This window comes from Planococcus citri, chromosome 5, assembly GCF_950023065.1.
Source record: "Planococcus citri chromosome 5, ihPlaCitr1.1, whole genome shotgun sequence".
NCBI lineage: Eukaryota > Metazoa > Arthropoda > Insecta > Hemiptera > Pseudococcidae > Planococcus > Planococcus citri.
This window is the reverse complement of record NC_088681.1, coordinates 26265985-26281749: the sequence shown is the minus strand read 5'-3', so window position 1 is coordinate 26281749 and position 15765 is coordinate 26265985. Positions and strand designations below refer to the sequence as shown.

General features: G+C 34.8%; 5 protein-coding genes across 7 annotated transcripts; 4 read left to right on the top strand and 1 right to left on the bottom strand.

The window, feature by feature from the left end:
* The first annotated feature begins 69 nt into the window (after positions 1–69).
* Positions 70–4237, top strand: LOC135847522 (WD repeat-containing protein 44). 3 transcript variants are annotated; one of them, XM_065367081.1, is made up of 9 exons: positions 70–282; positions 355–499; positions 574–844; positions 918–1276; positions 1361–1474; positions 1551–1889; positions 1960–2418; positions 2488–3322; positions 3404–4237. In XM_065367081.1, exons 1-9 carry the CDS (start codon positions 230–232, stop codon positions 3808–3810), a joined length of 2982 nt encoding a protein of 993 aa, XP_065223153.1. In that variant the 5' UTR covers positions 70–229; the 3' UTR covers positions 3811–4237. The 3 variants fall into 3 exon arrangements, with proteins under 3 accessions (XP_065223153.1, XP_065223152.1, XP_065223151.1); XM_065367080.1 differs by having other exon boundaries at positions 352–499; positions 921–1276; XM_065367079.1 differs by having other exon boundaries at positions 352–499.
* Positions 4234–5900, bottom strand: LOC135847527 (mitochondrial transcription rescue factor 1). The gene is made up of 4 exons (XM_065367088.1): positions 5569–5900; positions 4812–4960; positions 4672–4744; positions 4234–4578 (listed from the first exon to the last, which is right to left on the bottom strand). The coding sequence occupies exons 1-4, from the start codon at positions 5803–5805 to the stop codon at positions 4315–4317; spliced, it is 723 nt and encodes a 240-aa protein (XP_065223160.1). The 5' UTR covers positions 5806–5900; the 3' UTR covers positions 4234–4314.
* Positions 5901–6126: 226 nt separating this feature from the next.
* Positions 6127–7682, top strand: RpL5 (ribosomal protein L5). Its single transcript, XM_065367087.1, has 6 exons — positions 6127–6312; positions 6459–6644; positions 6716–6850; positions 6923–7125; positions 7200–7377; positions 7450–7682. The coding sequence occupies exons 1-6, from the start codon at positions 6310–6312 to the stop codon at positions 7642–7644; spliced, it is 900 nt and encodes a 299-aa protein (XP_065223159.1). The 5' UTR covers positions 6127–6309; the 3' UTR covers positions 7645–7682.
* A 512-nt stretch (positions 7683–8194) lies between these two features.
* On the top strand, positions 8195–10946 carry LOC135847525 (trophoblast glycoprotein). The gene is made up of 3 exons (XM_065367086.1): positions 8195–8700; positions 8786–8991; positions 9072–10946. The coding sequence occupies exons 1-3, from the start codon at positions 8482–8484 to the stop codon at positions 9826–9828; spliced, it is 1182 nt and encodes a 393-aa protein (XP_065223158.1). The 5' UTR covers positions 8195–8481; the 3' UTR covers positions 9829–10946.
* A 1706-nt stretch (positions 10947–12652) lies between these two features.
* On the top strand, positions 12653–15677 carry LOC135849359 (serine/threonine-protein kinase 40-like). The gene is made up of 11 exons (XM_065369751.1): positions 12653–12804; positions 12897–13036; positions 13130–13390; positions 13470–13618; positions 13692–13826; positions 13904–14134; positions 14213–14396; positions 14483–14612; positions 14692–14842; positions 14963–15067; positions 15135–15677. The coding sequence occupies exons 3-11, from the start codon at positions 13153–13155 to the stop codon at positions 15441–15443; spliced, it is 1632 nt and encodes a 543-aa protein (XP_065225823.1). The 5' UTR covers positions 12653–12804; positions 12897–13036; positions 13130–13152; the 3' UTR covers positions 15444–15677.
* Positions 15678–15765: the final 88 nt, after the last annotated feature.

Genomic DNA, 15765 nt, shown 5'->3' with positions numbered 1-15765 from the left:
CCGAATTTTATTTGAAAGTTTTCGTTATCCAGTATGAAAACATTGGAATAATATCCTTGAATTGTGATAAAATTTGTTATCTTGGTGAACGTAATTCAGGAAAAATGAAAATTTTTGATGTATTTTTCTGTTTTTCTGCAACGTAAATCGTCTGTAAATTTATTATGTTTTTCAATTTATCGCTTTGCTAGTATTTCAATAAATTTCCGTCATCTTGTACAACTTCATAATGTCCAGTAGCAGCGATAATGAAGAATTTTTCGACGCTGAAGAAAGCAATAGGTAATTAATTTCATTATAATTTTACCATACGAGAGATTCGTATTTAATTAATATATGTGTCTTTTAAAGTAGCCCAGTAACCAAAAAAGAAAACGAACAGCAGCAAAATGTCTTCGTTAAACCTGCTCGACGATCAACTAAGTTATCATCGGATTCTGAATTCACCTCGGACCTAACTTTAAGGCCTTCTCATTCTGCTAAAGATGCCAATAAAAAGGTATTCGCTTATCATTATCTCTTCCTCAATATTGAATCTCAAAAACTATATTGATTTGTTGAATAAATTCTTAGGATGCGTTGAGTAATAATCAAAAAGACAAAAACAGCTGGAACAAATTTAAGGAGTTACGTCAACGTATGCAAAACGAAGAAGAAGACGGCGCAGTCAGTAATAACTCTCCTGTGGACAGTCAAGTATCTTCAGTTGACGATGTGTTCACTGGTCCTTCGAATAAAATGTTACATCCATTCAGAGTCATAGAACACGATACGCTTTCGGTACAGAGTATGACATCTTTAGGACGTGTGGGACGTATACTTAGCGGAAATTCGGAACAAATTAGTACGCATTTATTGATCCATAAAAAGACTTTAGATTGATTATAGCTAATAATAATGATTCAATTTTAACTTAGCAGTTGATAATCGTGAAGAACAACCTGCTACAGTTACCGGTTCAACGGATACTCTAATTGAAAACACGGCTCCATCGGAGAAAGTGAAACCAACTCGAAAACCATCTGTGGAAAAAATCGAAGAAACACCCCAAGACTCGTCGTCCTCTTCTTTACCCAAATTACAAGAGCCAGATGTGATAGCCAGTACAAAGAATTCGAATTCCTTTATTCGTCCGGAAACGCCACCTTCGCAGTCTACTTCGGAACCAGCGCCGGTCGCTCCTCCTAGACGTAAAAAGAAGCTCAAAGCTGCTCTACAGCAATCGGTGACTGTGCCTTTGCAACGTTCAGAATCTGTTTCAATTGCTTCGAGCAAGGTAATTTTCGAATCCTAGTGATTTGATTTTCTCATCTCATTTGAATCTTATAAATAATCATTTTAAATTTGTTATACTTTCTAGGAGAACATTCCTATGTATAATTCCCAAACAACTATTGAAAATTTAACCAAAGAATTAGAACATTCATTAGATATAAAATTGGCTTCGAAAGGAGAATATGTCGTTAAACCTCAGGTAAATAAATGAACAACTTGTGGGGTTAGGTACAATTAGTTTTCCTTCGTTTTTTATAAAATACTTGAATTTCCAGGATGATGAAAGTAAACGAGCAGAAAGTATCGATAGCCCAAACGAAGTTTACGAACCTTCTAAAAATAAATTTTCTGCTTGCTGTGGAAGTGGCACCTACCCCTTACCAAACTCTAATTGTAGCTCTAGTCTGGCAAGAAATAGCAGCACGTATCCGTTATCTTCTGCGAGTAGCCATAGTGTTGGTGGCACAAGAGCTGGACTAGGTTTAAGATTCGGCGTCAGCCCACAACGCAATAAAGAACGACGGAAAAGCACCGGCGACGAGAACTCGATCCCTCAACAGTTGAATATGTTTGTAAGAACACGAACCGATTCCGGAAAACAGCTCACTGATATGGTAGATTTGAAATATAACATTTTTGCATCGTATTTGTATTCTATTTTTTTTTTGTTTTTTTTTTTTGCAGGAAATATTAGAACAAGTTACGGTATTGAATTTAGATACCGGAGAACGAGTTCCATTGAGCATAGCTGAAGACAAATTACCCCAGTGCATGAATCCTTTATCCCTTCACATAATGCGTCTAACATCCGAATACGTCAGCAATTCGAGTCTAGAGAAAAGGAAAGAATCCGACGAAGAAAGTATAGATAGTAAAAAATCATTCGCCACTACTACAGACGGCGATCAAGATTCGGTAACTGTGATGAAACGAACCGCTAAATTAAAACGATTCCTCGGCTCAACTGTTCGTAAGACTGTCAGCAAAGCTAAAACTATCGCTCAAGAAGTATCGCATGTTCGCCACAAAGAAGACATTACAGATATTCGTGACGACGTTAACCAACAAAATGAACCCTTCAAATTACGTGCATCGAATAGTCATAAAGGTCCCTTTGAATTTTTAGCCCTACAGCATGTCCAGGTAAATATCAAACTGCAATGCTTCAATATTTCTCAATCAATAGTTACTCAATGTACCAACTTTTTGCAGGAATTCAGCGGAGAACACGTTGGTCCGGTCTGGTGTATGAAATTCTCATCTTGCGGAAGATTGTTAGCTACCGCGGGACAAGATCGTATCTTGAGAATTTGGGTAATACGCAGCGCGTATACTTACTTTCAAGAGATGAGAACCAAGTACAACGCGGAAAAATCATCGCCAACTCCGTCGCAAGAATCTTTAGTGTCTCAACATTCCGTCGATGATCCGAATTCAACCTTAGGCGAAGGTGCTGGATCATCCGGAGCCGACGAAAATACTCCTTTTATGCCGAAACCATTTTGCACGTATACTGGTCATACTTCGGACTTATTAGACGTATCTTGGTCTAAAAATTATTTCGTTCTTTCGTCCTCGATGGATAAAACTGTTCGTTTATGGCATATTTCTAGAAAAGAATGTTTGTGTTGTTTTCAACATATCGATTTCGTTACCGCCATTTGTTTCTTACCGAAAGACGATAGATATTTTTTGAGTGGCTCCTTGGATGGCAAACTCAGACTGTGGAACATTCCCGATAAAAAGGTAGCCGTGTGGACGGAAATTGATGGTTCGACTAAATTAATTACTGCGGCTAATTTTTGCCAAAATGGAAAATTCGCCGTTGTTGGATCGTACGACGGACGATGTATATTTTATAACACCGACCAGCTTCGATATCATACCCAAATTCACGTTCGTTCAACTCGAGGAAAAAATTCCAGAGGTCGTAAAATCAGCGGAATAGAACCGATGCCTGGCGAAGATAAGATTTTAGTCACTTCGAACGATAGTAGAATTCGATTGTACGATTTAATCGACTTGAATTTATCTTGTAAATATAAAGGTAAGTTGATGCATAACACTTTTTCGCTCCTGTTTTTTCTATGTAATTTAGTACAAATCTGATCCGATTAAAATTTTATAGGATATGTCAACGTAAGCAGTCAAATTAAAGCAAGTTTCAGCCACGATGGTAAATTCATCGTATGCGGATCAGAAAACCAAAGCATTTATATATGGAAAACCCACCACGACTATTCGAAATTCCCATCTGTCCGAAGAGATCGAAACGATTTCTGGGAAGGTATCAAAGCTCACAATGCGGTCGTTACTTGCGCAATTTTCGCTCCCAATCCGAGTGTAATTATTCAACAGCTGGAAGAAAAAAAGAAAGAAGCTGAAGCGCAAAGCGACGATCCTTTATTATCTCAGCATACCCAAGGAGCGCAAGGATACGTTTTAGTGAGCGCCGATTTCAATGGTTGTATTAGAGTTTTCTTAAATAAAACCAAACCGAAGCATAGCTCATTGCCCGCGTCGGCTTTAGCTTAAATTTCTATTCGTGTGGGGATTTGTTTCACTAGTCATCGTCGTAGAAAAGTGTACTTTTAATTTTACCAAAGACGAGGAGGGAAATGGGTTAATTTTAACTATCTATTTTCGTTTTACTGGTGCGGAATATTTTACTTTTAAATTTTCAATTGTGTATTTTATTTCTATTTTATAAAATTAACTAAGTTTAACACGATTGTCGGCCTATCGAACAATTCAACTGTTTCAATTTTTAAAATATTTTTATAGTCGAGTTCCATTATGTTATAAGAACGTGGTAATTTTAGCGTATTTATAATTTTTGAGCTTCCGATTTATTCTGTTTTTAACATTGTAAAACCCGTATTAAAAATGTGTTACCATAATATTTATTTTGTTATTCGAAAAGGTGTAATTATTGGGAGAATTAAATAAATATGCACATAATTTTCGTACAATTTATTTACAACAACAAATAACGTATGATTAAATAAACATGCGATAAATCTGCGAATGTATAATATCTTATTTCTTTTTATCTTTCTTCGGTTTCGCCTCAGCCTCGTTTTCATTTTCCTCATTTTCTTCACTTTCTTTCTCAGGAACTTTTTCTACCCAAGGATCTTTTTCGTAATTCGGTACGAGTAAATTCTTAAATCTTCGAACAGTTATGAGAATAAAGTCACCGGATGGTTTCGCTTTGAGAATTTCAACCCTTCCGACATGAAGCAGCTCGGGATTTTCTTCGTCGAACTTCTTGATTACGTCTACTTCGTCTCGTAATTCAACCTAAAAAAAAAGAGAAACTGTGAGTAAATAAGATAACAACTTGAGAAGTAATACTACTAACAATATAGCAAGTTGCAATAATTTTTGACTTACATTGACGCTTTTTTTCATTATCTTCAATCCGTTGATTCTAATACGCCCTTCGTAAAAATACGTTTCTAATTTACTACAATATTAAAAAGTGTCATCAGTTGAGCGGCTCAAAATTGCGAACAAAAAAATGATAATCATACTTTCTAGAAATTGTAAGCCCATTTTTCAAAATCAAGTCACAGCGCAGAGAATCGGTTTGGATTTGAACTACTTTAGATCCATGTGTTTCTTGCGGAATATCATCGTCCGAATCTGAATCAGAACCGCTTTCGTACTCCGATGATTTTGACTGGAAAATATCATTAAAATACTCATTAAAACAAAACGGGTCTGTTGTCTTTACTGACTACCATCAAAACACTTCGAAAATTTTACGAGCGAGTTCTACGCAGTGCAAGTAAGAGTACCTTCACATAATTTTCAAATTTACCGTGAGTTGTTTATTTTTGAAAATTATACACGCCTTTCTCTGTTTTTTTTTTAATTTTTTTTTTTATATATACTCTCGTAGGTACTGTCTACATACACGGTAATGGTAATCCTCCGTCTGAACTCACCAAGGGGAGTACGTACTTTTAAAATTTGATGATTGAGAAATGGAACTTTTAAAATTTGATTTTGTTGAATTTAAAACTTGAAAATGGAGAATATTCGTATGTACTCCTCTTGGTGAGAACAGACGGAAGATTACCATTACCGTGTATGTATGTAGACACTAGAAAGTACCTACGAGCGTATATATATAAAAAAAAAAATAGATAGCATACTTGCATTGTGTAGAATCGCTCGTCAAAATTTCGAAGTGTTTTGACGGTAGTCAGTAAAGACAACAGACCCAACAAAACATAGCTGTAGATGTCGATTGACGTGCTATTTTAATGTTATCAAGTAACTCACCCCTGGTCTACGAATTTGATTTAAACTTTTCCAACGAATCTGCGATGGAAACATCATGAAATTCTTCAAGAAATCTATTCCATAATTATTCTCAGCGTTACCGGTGAGCGTGTCATCTCGAAAATACGAGTGCAAAGTTGCAGAAGACTTTGAAAAAACTGCTAATTGTCGGTTCGTGACATAATTTGGTGTTTCGTACTTCAATATACGATGGAGAATTCTTCCAAAATTTTGCATTTTCAACGTATAAAATTGTTCAATTCGAATTTTTATTGAGTATTTCACTTTTTCAAAATTTTTGATGTTTTTTTTTTTTTTCGTTATCAAAAATTTTTGTTATCAATTTGTCAAATCCATGCGCATGCGCAATGCGCAAGTTTGATTTACTTCATTTTTCTCCGCCTATAGCGCTGGTTGACTGATTTTCAAAAACACAATCTGCAAAATTACGCTTTAAAAAAACATATAACGTATTCACCATAAGGTGTGTTTAACGATACTCAATATGATAATCATCTGAATACGAATTTCCTTCCTCGATTCATGTTGTACGTCACTTTCGGTAAAGAATGCACGTTGTGAAAATCTAGTTCGGTGGCAATTGTAGTGAAATGTGAAATTATTTCAACAACTTTTTATAATAATTTCTGTAGGGATTTTATTATCAACAGCCAAGTTTCCACCAGCACCATTGTCGTGTTTTAGAGTTGAGATACTTGAATAACACTTTCCTAAAACACAATGGTAAGTAAATGTATGATTTCTAACACACCGCTCAGTATCCTCCACACATCGTTTTCTTCTAGAGAGAATGGTCACCGTGTCCTGTTAACTTATACCTATGTATTAAACTAACTAGACTGTAATGTTTGTATTGCGTTTCTTTCCAGGGTTTCGTTAAAGTTGTCAAGAATAAACAATACTTCAAGAGATACCAAGTCAAATTCAAGAGGCGTCGTGAAGGTAAAACCGATTATTACGCTCGTAAACGCTTGGTCGTTCAAGACAAGAATAAATACGCTACTCCGAAATACCGTTTAATCGTCCGTTTCTCAAATACCAACATTACTTGTCAGGTACGAATAAATTTGTCTTACTTTACATTCCCTCAGTTCGAGTGGAATTCAACCTATCATTCTTATTGCAGATCGCGTACTCGCGTATCGTTGGTGACATTGTCGTTTGTGCCGCGTACAGTAACGAACTCCCAAACTACGGTATCAAAGTTGGTCTTACCAATTATGCTGCTGCGTACTGTACCGGTCTTTTGGTAGCCCGTAGAGTAAGTATTTGCTTCGTCTTTCCAACATTCGTGTTGATTAAATCTAACGTGTGCCTTTAAATTGTATTTCAGTTGTTGAAAAAAATCGGATTAGATCGTTTGTACGAAGGATGCACGGAAGTAACCGCCGAACAATTCGAGGTTGAAGCCGTAGAAGGTGGTCCCAACGCTTTCCGTTGCAATTTGGATGTCGGTTTAACCAGAACCAGTACCGGAGCTCGTGTTTTCGGAGCTATGAAAGGCGCTGTCGACGGCGGACTTAATATCCCACACAGGTTCGTGTCATCTATAAGTATCGCGATATACTTGTTTTTCGATAGATTGGCTAACTTTGTGGTTTGTTTCGCAGCGTAAAACGTTTCCCGGGATATAGCGCCGAAGCGAAATCTTACGACGCTGAAGTTCACCGTAAACACATCTTCGGTGGTCACGTTGCTGATTACATGCGTCAGTTGCAAGAAGACGACGAAGAGGCGTATCAGAAACAATTTTCCAAGTACATCAAGCTCGGAATTACCGCCGATGACGTTAGTATTTTTGCGTTCTTTTTATAAATTCGTGATTTTTCAATATTATTGATCTGTTTGATTTTAATTTAGTTGGAACAACTGTACACGAAAGCTCACGAAGCCATTCGCGCTGATCCACTTCGCAAACCATCCGAAAAGGACAAGACTAAGATCGTGAAGAAGAGATGGAATGCTGCTAAATTGACTCTTGAAGAACGCAAACAGAATATCGCCGATAGAAAAGAAGCGTTTTTGGCTGAATTGAATAAACAAGCTGAGGCATAACGTTGTTATCCCATAAATTAAACTTTTCACTTTGTCGACCTGTTGTTACTTATTTGAGGTGTATAAAAGTTTCATTTTAGCATTGTCAATTTCGTGAGTTGATCTGTTGTTATTTATTTTTGAGGTGTTAGGAACTTTCATTTTAGCGTTGTCAATTTCGTGAGTTGAAGTTGTAGTAGGAATCGTCTTGTGAATGTGAAGCTCCAATTGAAAGCAAATTTGATCAACTGATGGAATCAAAACCAAAACTATTGCGGTACTGATATCAAAATCAAATTATTTCGTCAAAATGATGAAATTTGTGTTTCGAATTTGCCTCTTCAACTTCATTTGATCCAAATCTTGAATGAGGTCTTGGTTGGTTTCTTGAATTGAAACTTTGAAAGTCGTGAATTGAGACACGAACATGGTCAAGTCAACGCTCAACGATAAATACGCTCATTCGTACATTTTTTTTCTCAAAATTTTGAGGTAGAAAAATTCAAGAACAAGAAAATGGGAAAAAATGTTTCAAGTTGTATTATCTATACAACACTGCAGCTTTGATTCGTTCTTGAACGACTCGATCGAATTTAACATCGCCATGAAACCGGTTTTGTTTCCAGTAGTTGCCAATCCAAGTTCGATAAAGAAAACAAACGATATCAGTGACTGATATTTTTCCAGTGGAAGTCGAATTTTTGTTAATTTTTATTCAATAGTTTTTAGAAAACTCTCGACTTCTTTCAAATAACGTTTTTGATTCAGAAAATAATCACTATGTGTGATTTTTCAATGACCTATTTCTGTAACGAATCATACTTCAGTATTTTTTTGTTTGAAATTTAAATCGTAAATATGCTTTTTGCAAGTTCGTCTTACAACGTTTGCATCACGATGTTGTATTTTTTTTTAGTGTTTTCATTACTACCTTCTATCTATGGAGATCTCTGTAGTGTTTGTAAATGCGGTATTAAGCAGTATTACGATCAAAATATGTATGTCACCGATTGTACCAATGCAGGGATTGATGCAAGGACGGTTGAATTGCTGGAAAATTTACCCACAGAAACTGAGGTACCTACATACGTCTTTTACGAAATAGCTGGTTTGTGTGTTTTAGCTGTATAACTTGAAACTAACCTATTCAACTTTATTTCAGGTATTCATTTTCAAAGGAAATTTTGTGCCAGTATTACCAGTAAACATTTTTGGTTCAGATAAAAATTTAACCAAGTTGAAAGTCATAGACATGACAGACAATGGAATCGAAGTAATCAAAGGGAAAACATTTCATCATGTTCCTGTAGTCGAAAGACTCATATTAGATCATAATTCAATCACTTTGACGAATAATTCTCACCCTAGGTAGGTCGCTAGGAATACCCGACCCGAGAAGTATAATCCTAATCCTATTTAATCTAATTTGTATTTTATATGTTTCGTAGGGTATTTTCAAATTTTGAAAATTTGAGAGAACTGCACCTTACCGATGCATTTTTGGACAACACATCGGCAGATTTAGCAGAAGAGCTCCATAGTATATTCATCAATAGTAATCTAACGAAGCTCATAAAGTTACACTTGGAACAAAATGAAATCAGCAGTTTTGCCGATAAACGTGTGTTTTGCGATTTGCAAAATTTAATGGATTTGCATTTGGGTAACAATCAATTGAAGAACGTTAACTTCGATTTAAAATGTTTGCAAAATTTACGTTATTTAGACTTGCAATATAATCAGATCAGTCATTTTAGTCGTGAAGATTTGAACACATTCGATTCGTTTGCGAAAAAACGCGAATTCAACTTGGATATTCATAAAAATAACTTCACTTGCGATTGTAGCGTAAATGATTTGTATTCTTGGTTAAAAACTACCAAAGTTATTGTGAGAAATAACGAAAGTATTTCTTGCCATTATTTCAGAGATCCTCATCCTATTCTTTTAAAAGATTTCAATTCGTCTAAATGTATAAATCGTATTCCGTACGAAGGTGCTCATCCTTATACCAAGTATTTATTTTTCTCAATTTTAGTTTTCCTCGTTATATATTTGATATTTTTAAGCGTGAAATACACAACGTTGTACTGTCGACATTCTATCGCACCTACTGGAAAAGTACATTACGTCGTGATTACAAATCAAGATGACCATAGCAGAGAAGTTCGCGTGCAATTGAACAAAATACCATTTAGTGTTTGAAACGCAATTACGAGCTATAAAAATTCATCGAACGCGGTCGTTTCGCTACTTCGACGTGAATATTGATTGTTTTCCTAAGATTATTATAATACCAGTATTGAAATATCACTCGTAAATACTCGAGTTTCGTTCGTAAAAGTATAAAGGCGTGTTTATAGGTTTTCGTTTACTTAGCGATAAATCTGTCGTTTCCGCCGGCATAAAAACATACGAGTATGTCTTCCATTTAATTTTTATGTTTTACGAAATGTGTTCAAAATTATTAATAAGTTACACTTATCGGTCGAACAACGGGACTGAACTTTACTTTTCAATTTTTCGCATTTATTAATTTTTTTTTTATTTTTGTATATTTAGTTACGCTACTTAGCTGGTAATTTTATATACTCTGGTCGACTTTATCGTGTGGGTACGAGGTTGAAAATGTATTTTTGTGATGTTTATTTTACTCCTGAACATTCCGAACAAACACACGTATAATGTGGTTAAATTTTTTATCCGTCCAAGGTGCCTTTCAATAATGACGTATTCGTAATGAGGTGATGATAGTTGTACCGAAAAATCGACAGATAGGTATACATTCATCACCATCGTCGTATTAAAGTATCAATGGAGTTCTATGAGGTATTGGAATATTTTTCGTCGTTCTTTTCATTTCATCTGAACAGATTATGAATACCTACTTAATGTTGGCGAATATTGAAAATTATATTACAATTTGTAATTGATATATATTCGTTTAATTGTTTGTTTGATATTGATGCAATTTACACTCGATTTTAGGCTTATGTTGTTATATTGTTATGTGATATTTTAGTGATATGGTCATTTTCTTCTATTATTTTTTTATATCGATAACCTCCTTAACATAAAATTAAAATTTTTTACATCCCAGTATTTTATAAGGAGACTAAAAATGCTCGATCACTCAATTATAATATTATTAATTTTAAAAGAAAGAACGCAGTACGCAGCTATGGTTCTGTATTATTTTAGTATCGTATAAATGGTAGCTTTTTGTAATGAGTTTTTCAATTTTTTTCACTTGATGCATTCCTATGAGATTTTTTTTTTTTAATACTAACATTTTGCTTTCAATAAATGGTATGTTTGTTGTATTCGTCTGTTTTATTCATTCTGAAGATTTGAAGATTAGTTAAGGAGCTGTGGTAGTGGGCATCGAATTATTTGATGCTTCATCTCTTTTCTCCTGTTTACATTGTAATACTCATATACCTACATTTTGCAGCTAAAACTTTTCATATTTTCAATTTCAAAATAGGTATATATTTTTTCATTTTTTGAGTGATTTCGATTTGTTTAATTGGTGAGAAAGTTTACAGAAGTAAATGAGGCATAAAATATAAAAGTAGGTATGAATCTTTCGTTCCATTTTTTTTCTACTTTTTTCCATAGTACATATGTATGAAACCAAATGAACCAAATCAGCATTATTTTTGTAGGATCGAGCTGAAGGAAAGTTTTTTCTTGAAAAATAGGTTTTTTGAGTTAATTTTCCTTAATTTTTTCAACTTTGGGAGCTCACATCCAACGCGTATTTTTTGGGCTCATAATTTTCAAAAAATTGTCCAATTTCAGACAATTTTAAAAGTTTTGAAATTTTTGGGCTCAAAAAATACCCTTTTGGGTGCGCAGACTCAAAATCGCGCCCAAACCCCAGGAAACTCGATTTGGGACAGGAAAAGATGATTCTCAAAGTTTTAGCTGCCCAATCACTTTTTTCCACCATTTTTGGGCAATTCATTGAAAATTGTAGCCCCAAAAAATACCCGTTGGAAGCACAAATTCGAAATCATACCCGAACTAGTAGAAATTCGATTTGTAACCAGAGAAGATGATTCCCAAAATTGTAGCTACTCAATCGCATTTTTTAATCATTTTTGGGTCGAAAAAACACCTCATGGGCTCTGTGACATTTTGACGCTTAGGTATATCTTGAGAATTACAACATTGACTGTTTTATGCAAGTTTTTCATTTTTTTATTGGCGGTATTGGAGCAAACATCAAAATTTCAAGACCTTTGGACCCTTATGTGGGCCTTGTAGAACCCGTAATTTCACAATCTGGCTGCCAAAAATTTTGTGTTGGACTCCCTTGAGGGTATTCTTAGTCTCTTACTTTTGAAGAAAAATTGGTTCAAATCGATTTCTGCACACTCCTGAGGTTCCTCTGAGCTCGTTAGGTACTTCTCTTAGGTAACTAAGAGTTGTATTTTCATCTTGAATAATCGAGGAAAATTATTTCGCGCCCAAATAGTAGTTGAGATGCCTTAAAGATAGTGGACACCTGTAATTTTGATTGTACTGGACCTTACCTACTATTTCACATTTGTATTCTATCACTCAGTCAGATAACCTGAAGGATGCGTTATTTTTTGCATTGTCTGGAAGTGAAATTTATTTCTTTAGATACACCTCAAAATACGCAGATTGATTTAAAACTTTAAAATTGAACACTTCCTTTTGGTACTTCTTGCCAGGTAATTCTACTTCGTGTCTAGCAGCTTGCAAAACTACCTAATTATTTCGTTGTAAATTTTTGGCCAGTTTCAATTTATTTTGATCGATCCATGCAAATTGCATTGGGTATTTCCTTTGCAATATTAATTTACATTTTAAGTAAATTCGTTTCAATTTTGATTTCAATTTTCATTCATATTTTTCGTGATTTTTAATTTTTAATTTTTTTTAAATAAAAAGTAGAAAGATGAACGAATTTGTACATCTTCAATTTTACACTACACATCTTGAAAACAGTGTTGTACTTTTTGTTTTTATAAAAATTAAACTGAACGGATGAGAAAATCAAATCAACATCCGTGTTAGGAGGAGTGAAGGGTGGAGACGGAGACGTAAATATTGTCCGTCGAATTGAAAAAGCTCGAAAGTTGATGGAAGCTCGATAAATTGTTCAATCTGATGTACCTAATATGATCACCAATTGTTGACATTTCGGTGAGTTTCATGGTTTTATTTTACTCATCTATTGACATTTTATTTGTAATGTTGATTATTTGACGAAATTATTTACATTGCCCTCATTTCAGATTCAAGTTTACTGATCAAGTCCAACAATCAACTGTGTCCTTTGCCAAATTCTAATGAGAATGTCTTTCGATAGAATTGAACCTCGGAGCTTCGAGTGAAAACGCCTCACTATTCAGATCAGAACATAGTATTCACGATGGTGAGTCATTTTTCAATTTTTTTAATCGTGTATTGAGAAAGATTACCAACCGGATCTACCTTCACTTACATAATAAATTTCTGAATTCTGTAGGTTCCTAGACGATAGGTTGTTGAATGTTACCTATTCAAATGTACAACGAAGATAGTGAATTACTTTTTTCCACCGGAGATGAAGACTTGAGACGTGTTTATCTAAACCAAAATGATGATTCTTCTTTGGCGTATGAAATTTTCGAAAATAATGAAAATTTCATCGATAACAAGACTGTCGTGGGTGTACCCACATTCGAGGGGAAAAAGGCCAAGGTAGAGGTCAGCCCCAGCGAATCGTCTGTTCAGCATTACTTTCCTGGTGAGTTGAGTTTTCAGAATTATTTAGCTACTTGTGGATTCATTTATAAGTTATTGTGTATTAAATGCGATGTTTTCAGTGCCTGCCGAAGGTACTCCAGTTAATAAATATCAATCTAAATCTGCCGGGCCTTATTTATTAGGACCTACGTTCGGGTTTTCACCTGTTCGTAGTATTGTACAATGTTTAGCTCGTAAGAAAGGAACTGATAAATATTATTCTTTGAAGGTAAGTAATCGTAGAATAGAATAGTTCCTTTTTTATTGATCAATAATCGATGTTTTCTTTTACAATTTTATAGATTTTAACGTTGCCTGAAGGTGAAGAAGAAACCCAAGATATACGTCAGGGTAAAATGCTTCTTCATACGGAGTATTCGTTATTATCCTTATTGCACGATCAGCCGGATGTAATTCATCATCATGGATTTTTTAAGGTAAATTTCTCATCTACATGCTGATTTTATGCCTATTTTTTCAACCCTGATTGATATTGTTCAATTTTTTCTTGTAGGACTATGCCCTCGAAGAAAAAGTCGACTCTGCCGGACAAATAGTGTTCACTGGTAAAATTAAGAAGCGTCTTTGTTTAGTATTAGATTGCCTTACTGCCCACGAGTTCGATGTTCAATCAACGCCGTATATTAATTTACAACAGTATGTAATTAAAGAGAAAAAGCTCAAAGAACGCGAGGCTCTGGTCATTTTTTATAATATCGTATCAATTGTCGAAAAACTACATCGAGTAAGTGATTTTAATCTAACTGAAATTATTATATTTTATGTTGGAATTTTCAATAATGAATTTTATCTACGTTTGCAGAAAAATATCGTTCATCGTGATTTGAAACTGGGTAATTTCATTCTGCATCAGCACACTCATAAAATCACCATAACTAATTTTTGCTTAGGTAAGCAACTAGTGAACGAGAATGATTTACTGACTGATCAAAGAGGATCTCCTGCTTATATTTCCCCAGATGTGTTATGTGGGAAACCTTATACAGGTAAATTCATCTCTTATAAATTAAAAGTTTGTATAAGTAGCTTGTTTAAATGACCAATTTTATGATTAATACTTGTTAATTTCTAGGGAAACCTTCCGACATGTGGGCATTAGGAGTTGTTTTTTATACGATGCTTTACGGGCAGTTTCCATTTTATGATTCTAGTCCTACGCAGCTATTCAATAAGATTAAAGCTGTTGATTATTCATTTCCTTGGTTGGTATTTTGGGGTCCTTTCTGTACCATTTTTAAACACTAGACAGTTTATTTTCATTGTCGCATTTTTTTATTTCAGCAATCGAACGAATCCTGACATAATTCACTTAATAAGAAGACTACTAGTTTTAGAACCTGATTTCAGAATGACCGCTGCCGAAGTAATGGATAAATTGAGTGTTATTATGAGAGACGTTATTCCAGTTGGAATTTCCGATGAACCTTTGCAAGTCAGTAATTCTTCAACAGTCATATACTAACTTACGTGTACGTTATAGACACTGTACCTGACAGTGTCTATACCTATAGTGTACGTGCTTAGTATTAATTTCCAATTTTTCATGTGAAAGGTCGTTCCTGATATCGCTAAAGAGCGTGCAAATGCGAATAAACAGAAAAAATTCCGTTATAACGAAAAAGAGAAATCTATTTTCGATGGTAACAAAATCGCCAAGGTAAATAGCCCATATGTGTCCATATAATTTGATACCGACTGTCAAACTAATCGAATTTCCATTTTAGAAGGAGTATTTTTCGAATCATCCGGTGGAAAATAATCGATATTCCGGACAAATACCCGTTTTCAAAGTTGGTTCAGATGCCAGGGAATTAACAACTCGAGAGCTACATTATTATCAATCGATGTTATCGGGACACCGACACGATCGATCGAATGTTTCCAATAGAGATGATGATGCCGGGACAGATAGTATCGCTCGCGGATTTAGACTTTTGCCTCGAATGAGGTTAGATAATTCGAATGAGTCTTCTGCGGACGATACTTTGACTGTGAGAACTTTCACGAGTCAGCAGCCTAATCGTGCTACGTGATTTATTTATTTTTAAATACTGCCGGGTTATTGGGTACCTATTTATATAATTTTTTGAGTTACCATTGTGTGTTTATTACATACATTTTTATGGCCGGGTCTTATTCATATTCCGATATATATTTATTATGAAACGAAACACGAGTCTGTTTGCAAATGTCGAATTTTATTTTTATCTTGCTCGCTTTTTTTCCTTCAGTTACTTTACTGTTTCAATAAAGTTTAATGATCATTATGTTAGTAGTCTTTATTTTTACATCTTGTGATTCACTGCAACTTGCAAGTTTAGCTTTAGCAAGCCCGGCTGCTCTTTCGTTAAAGAA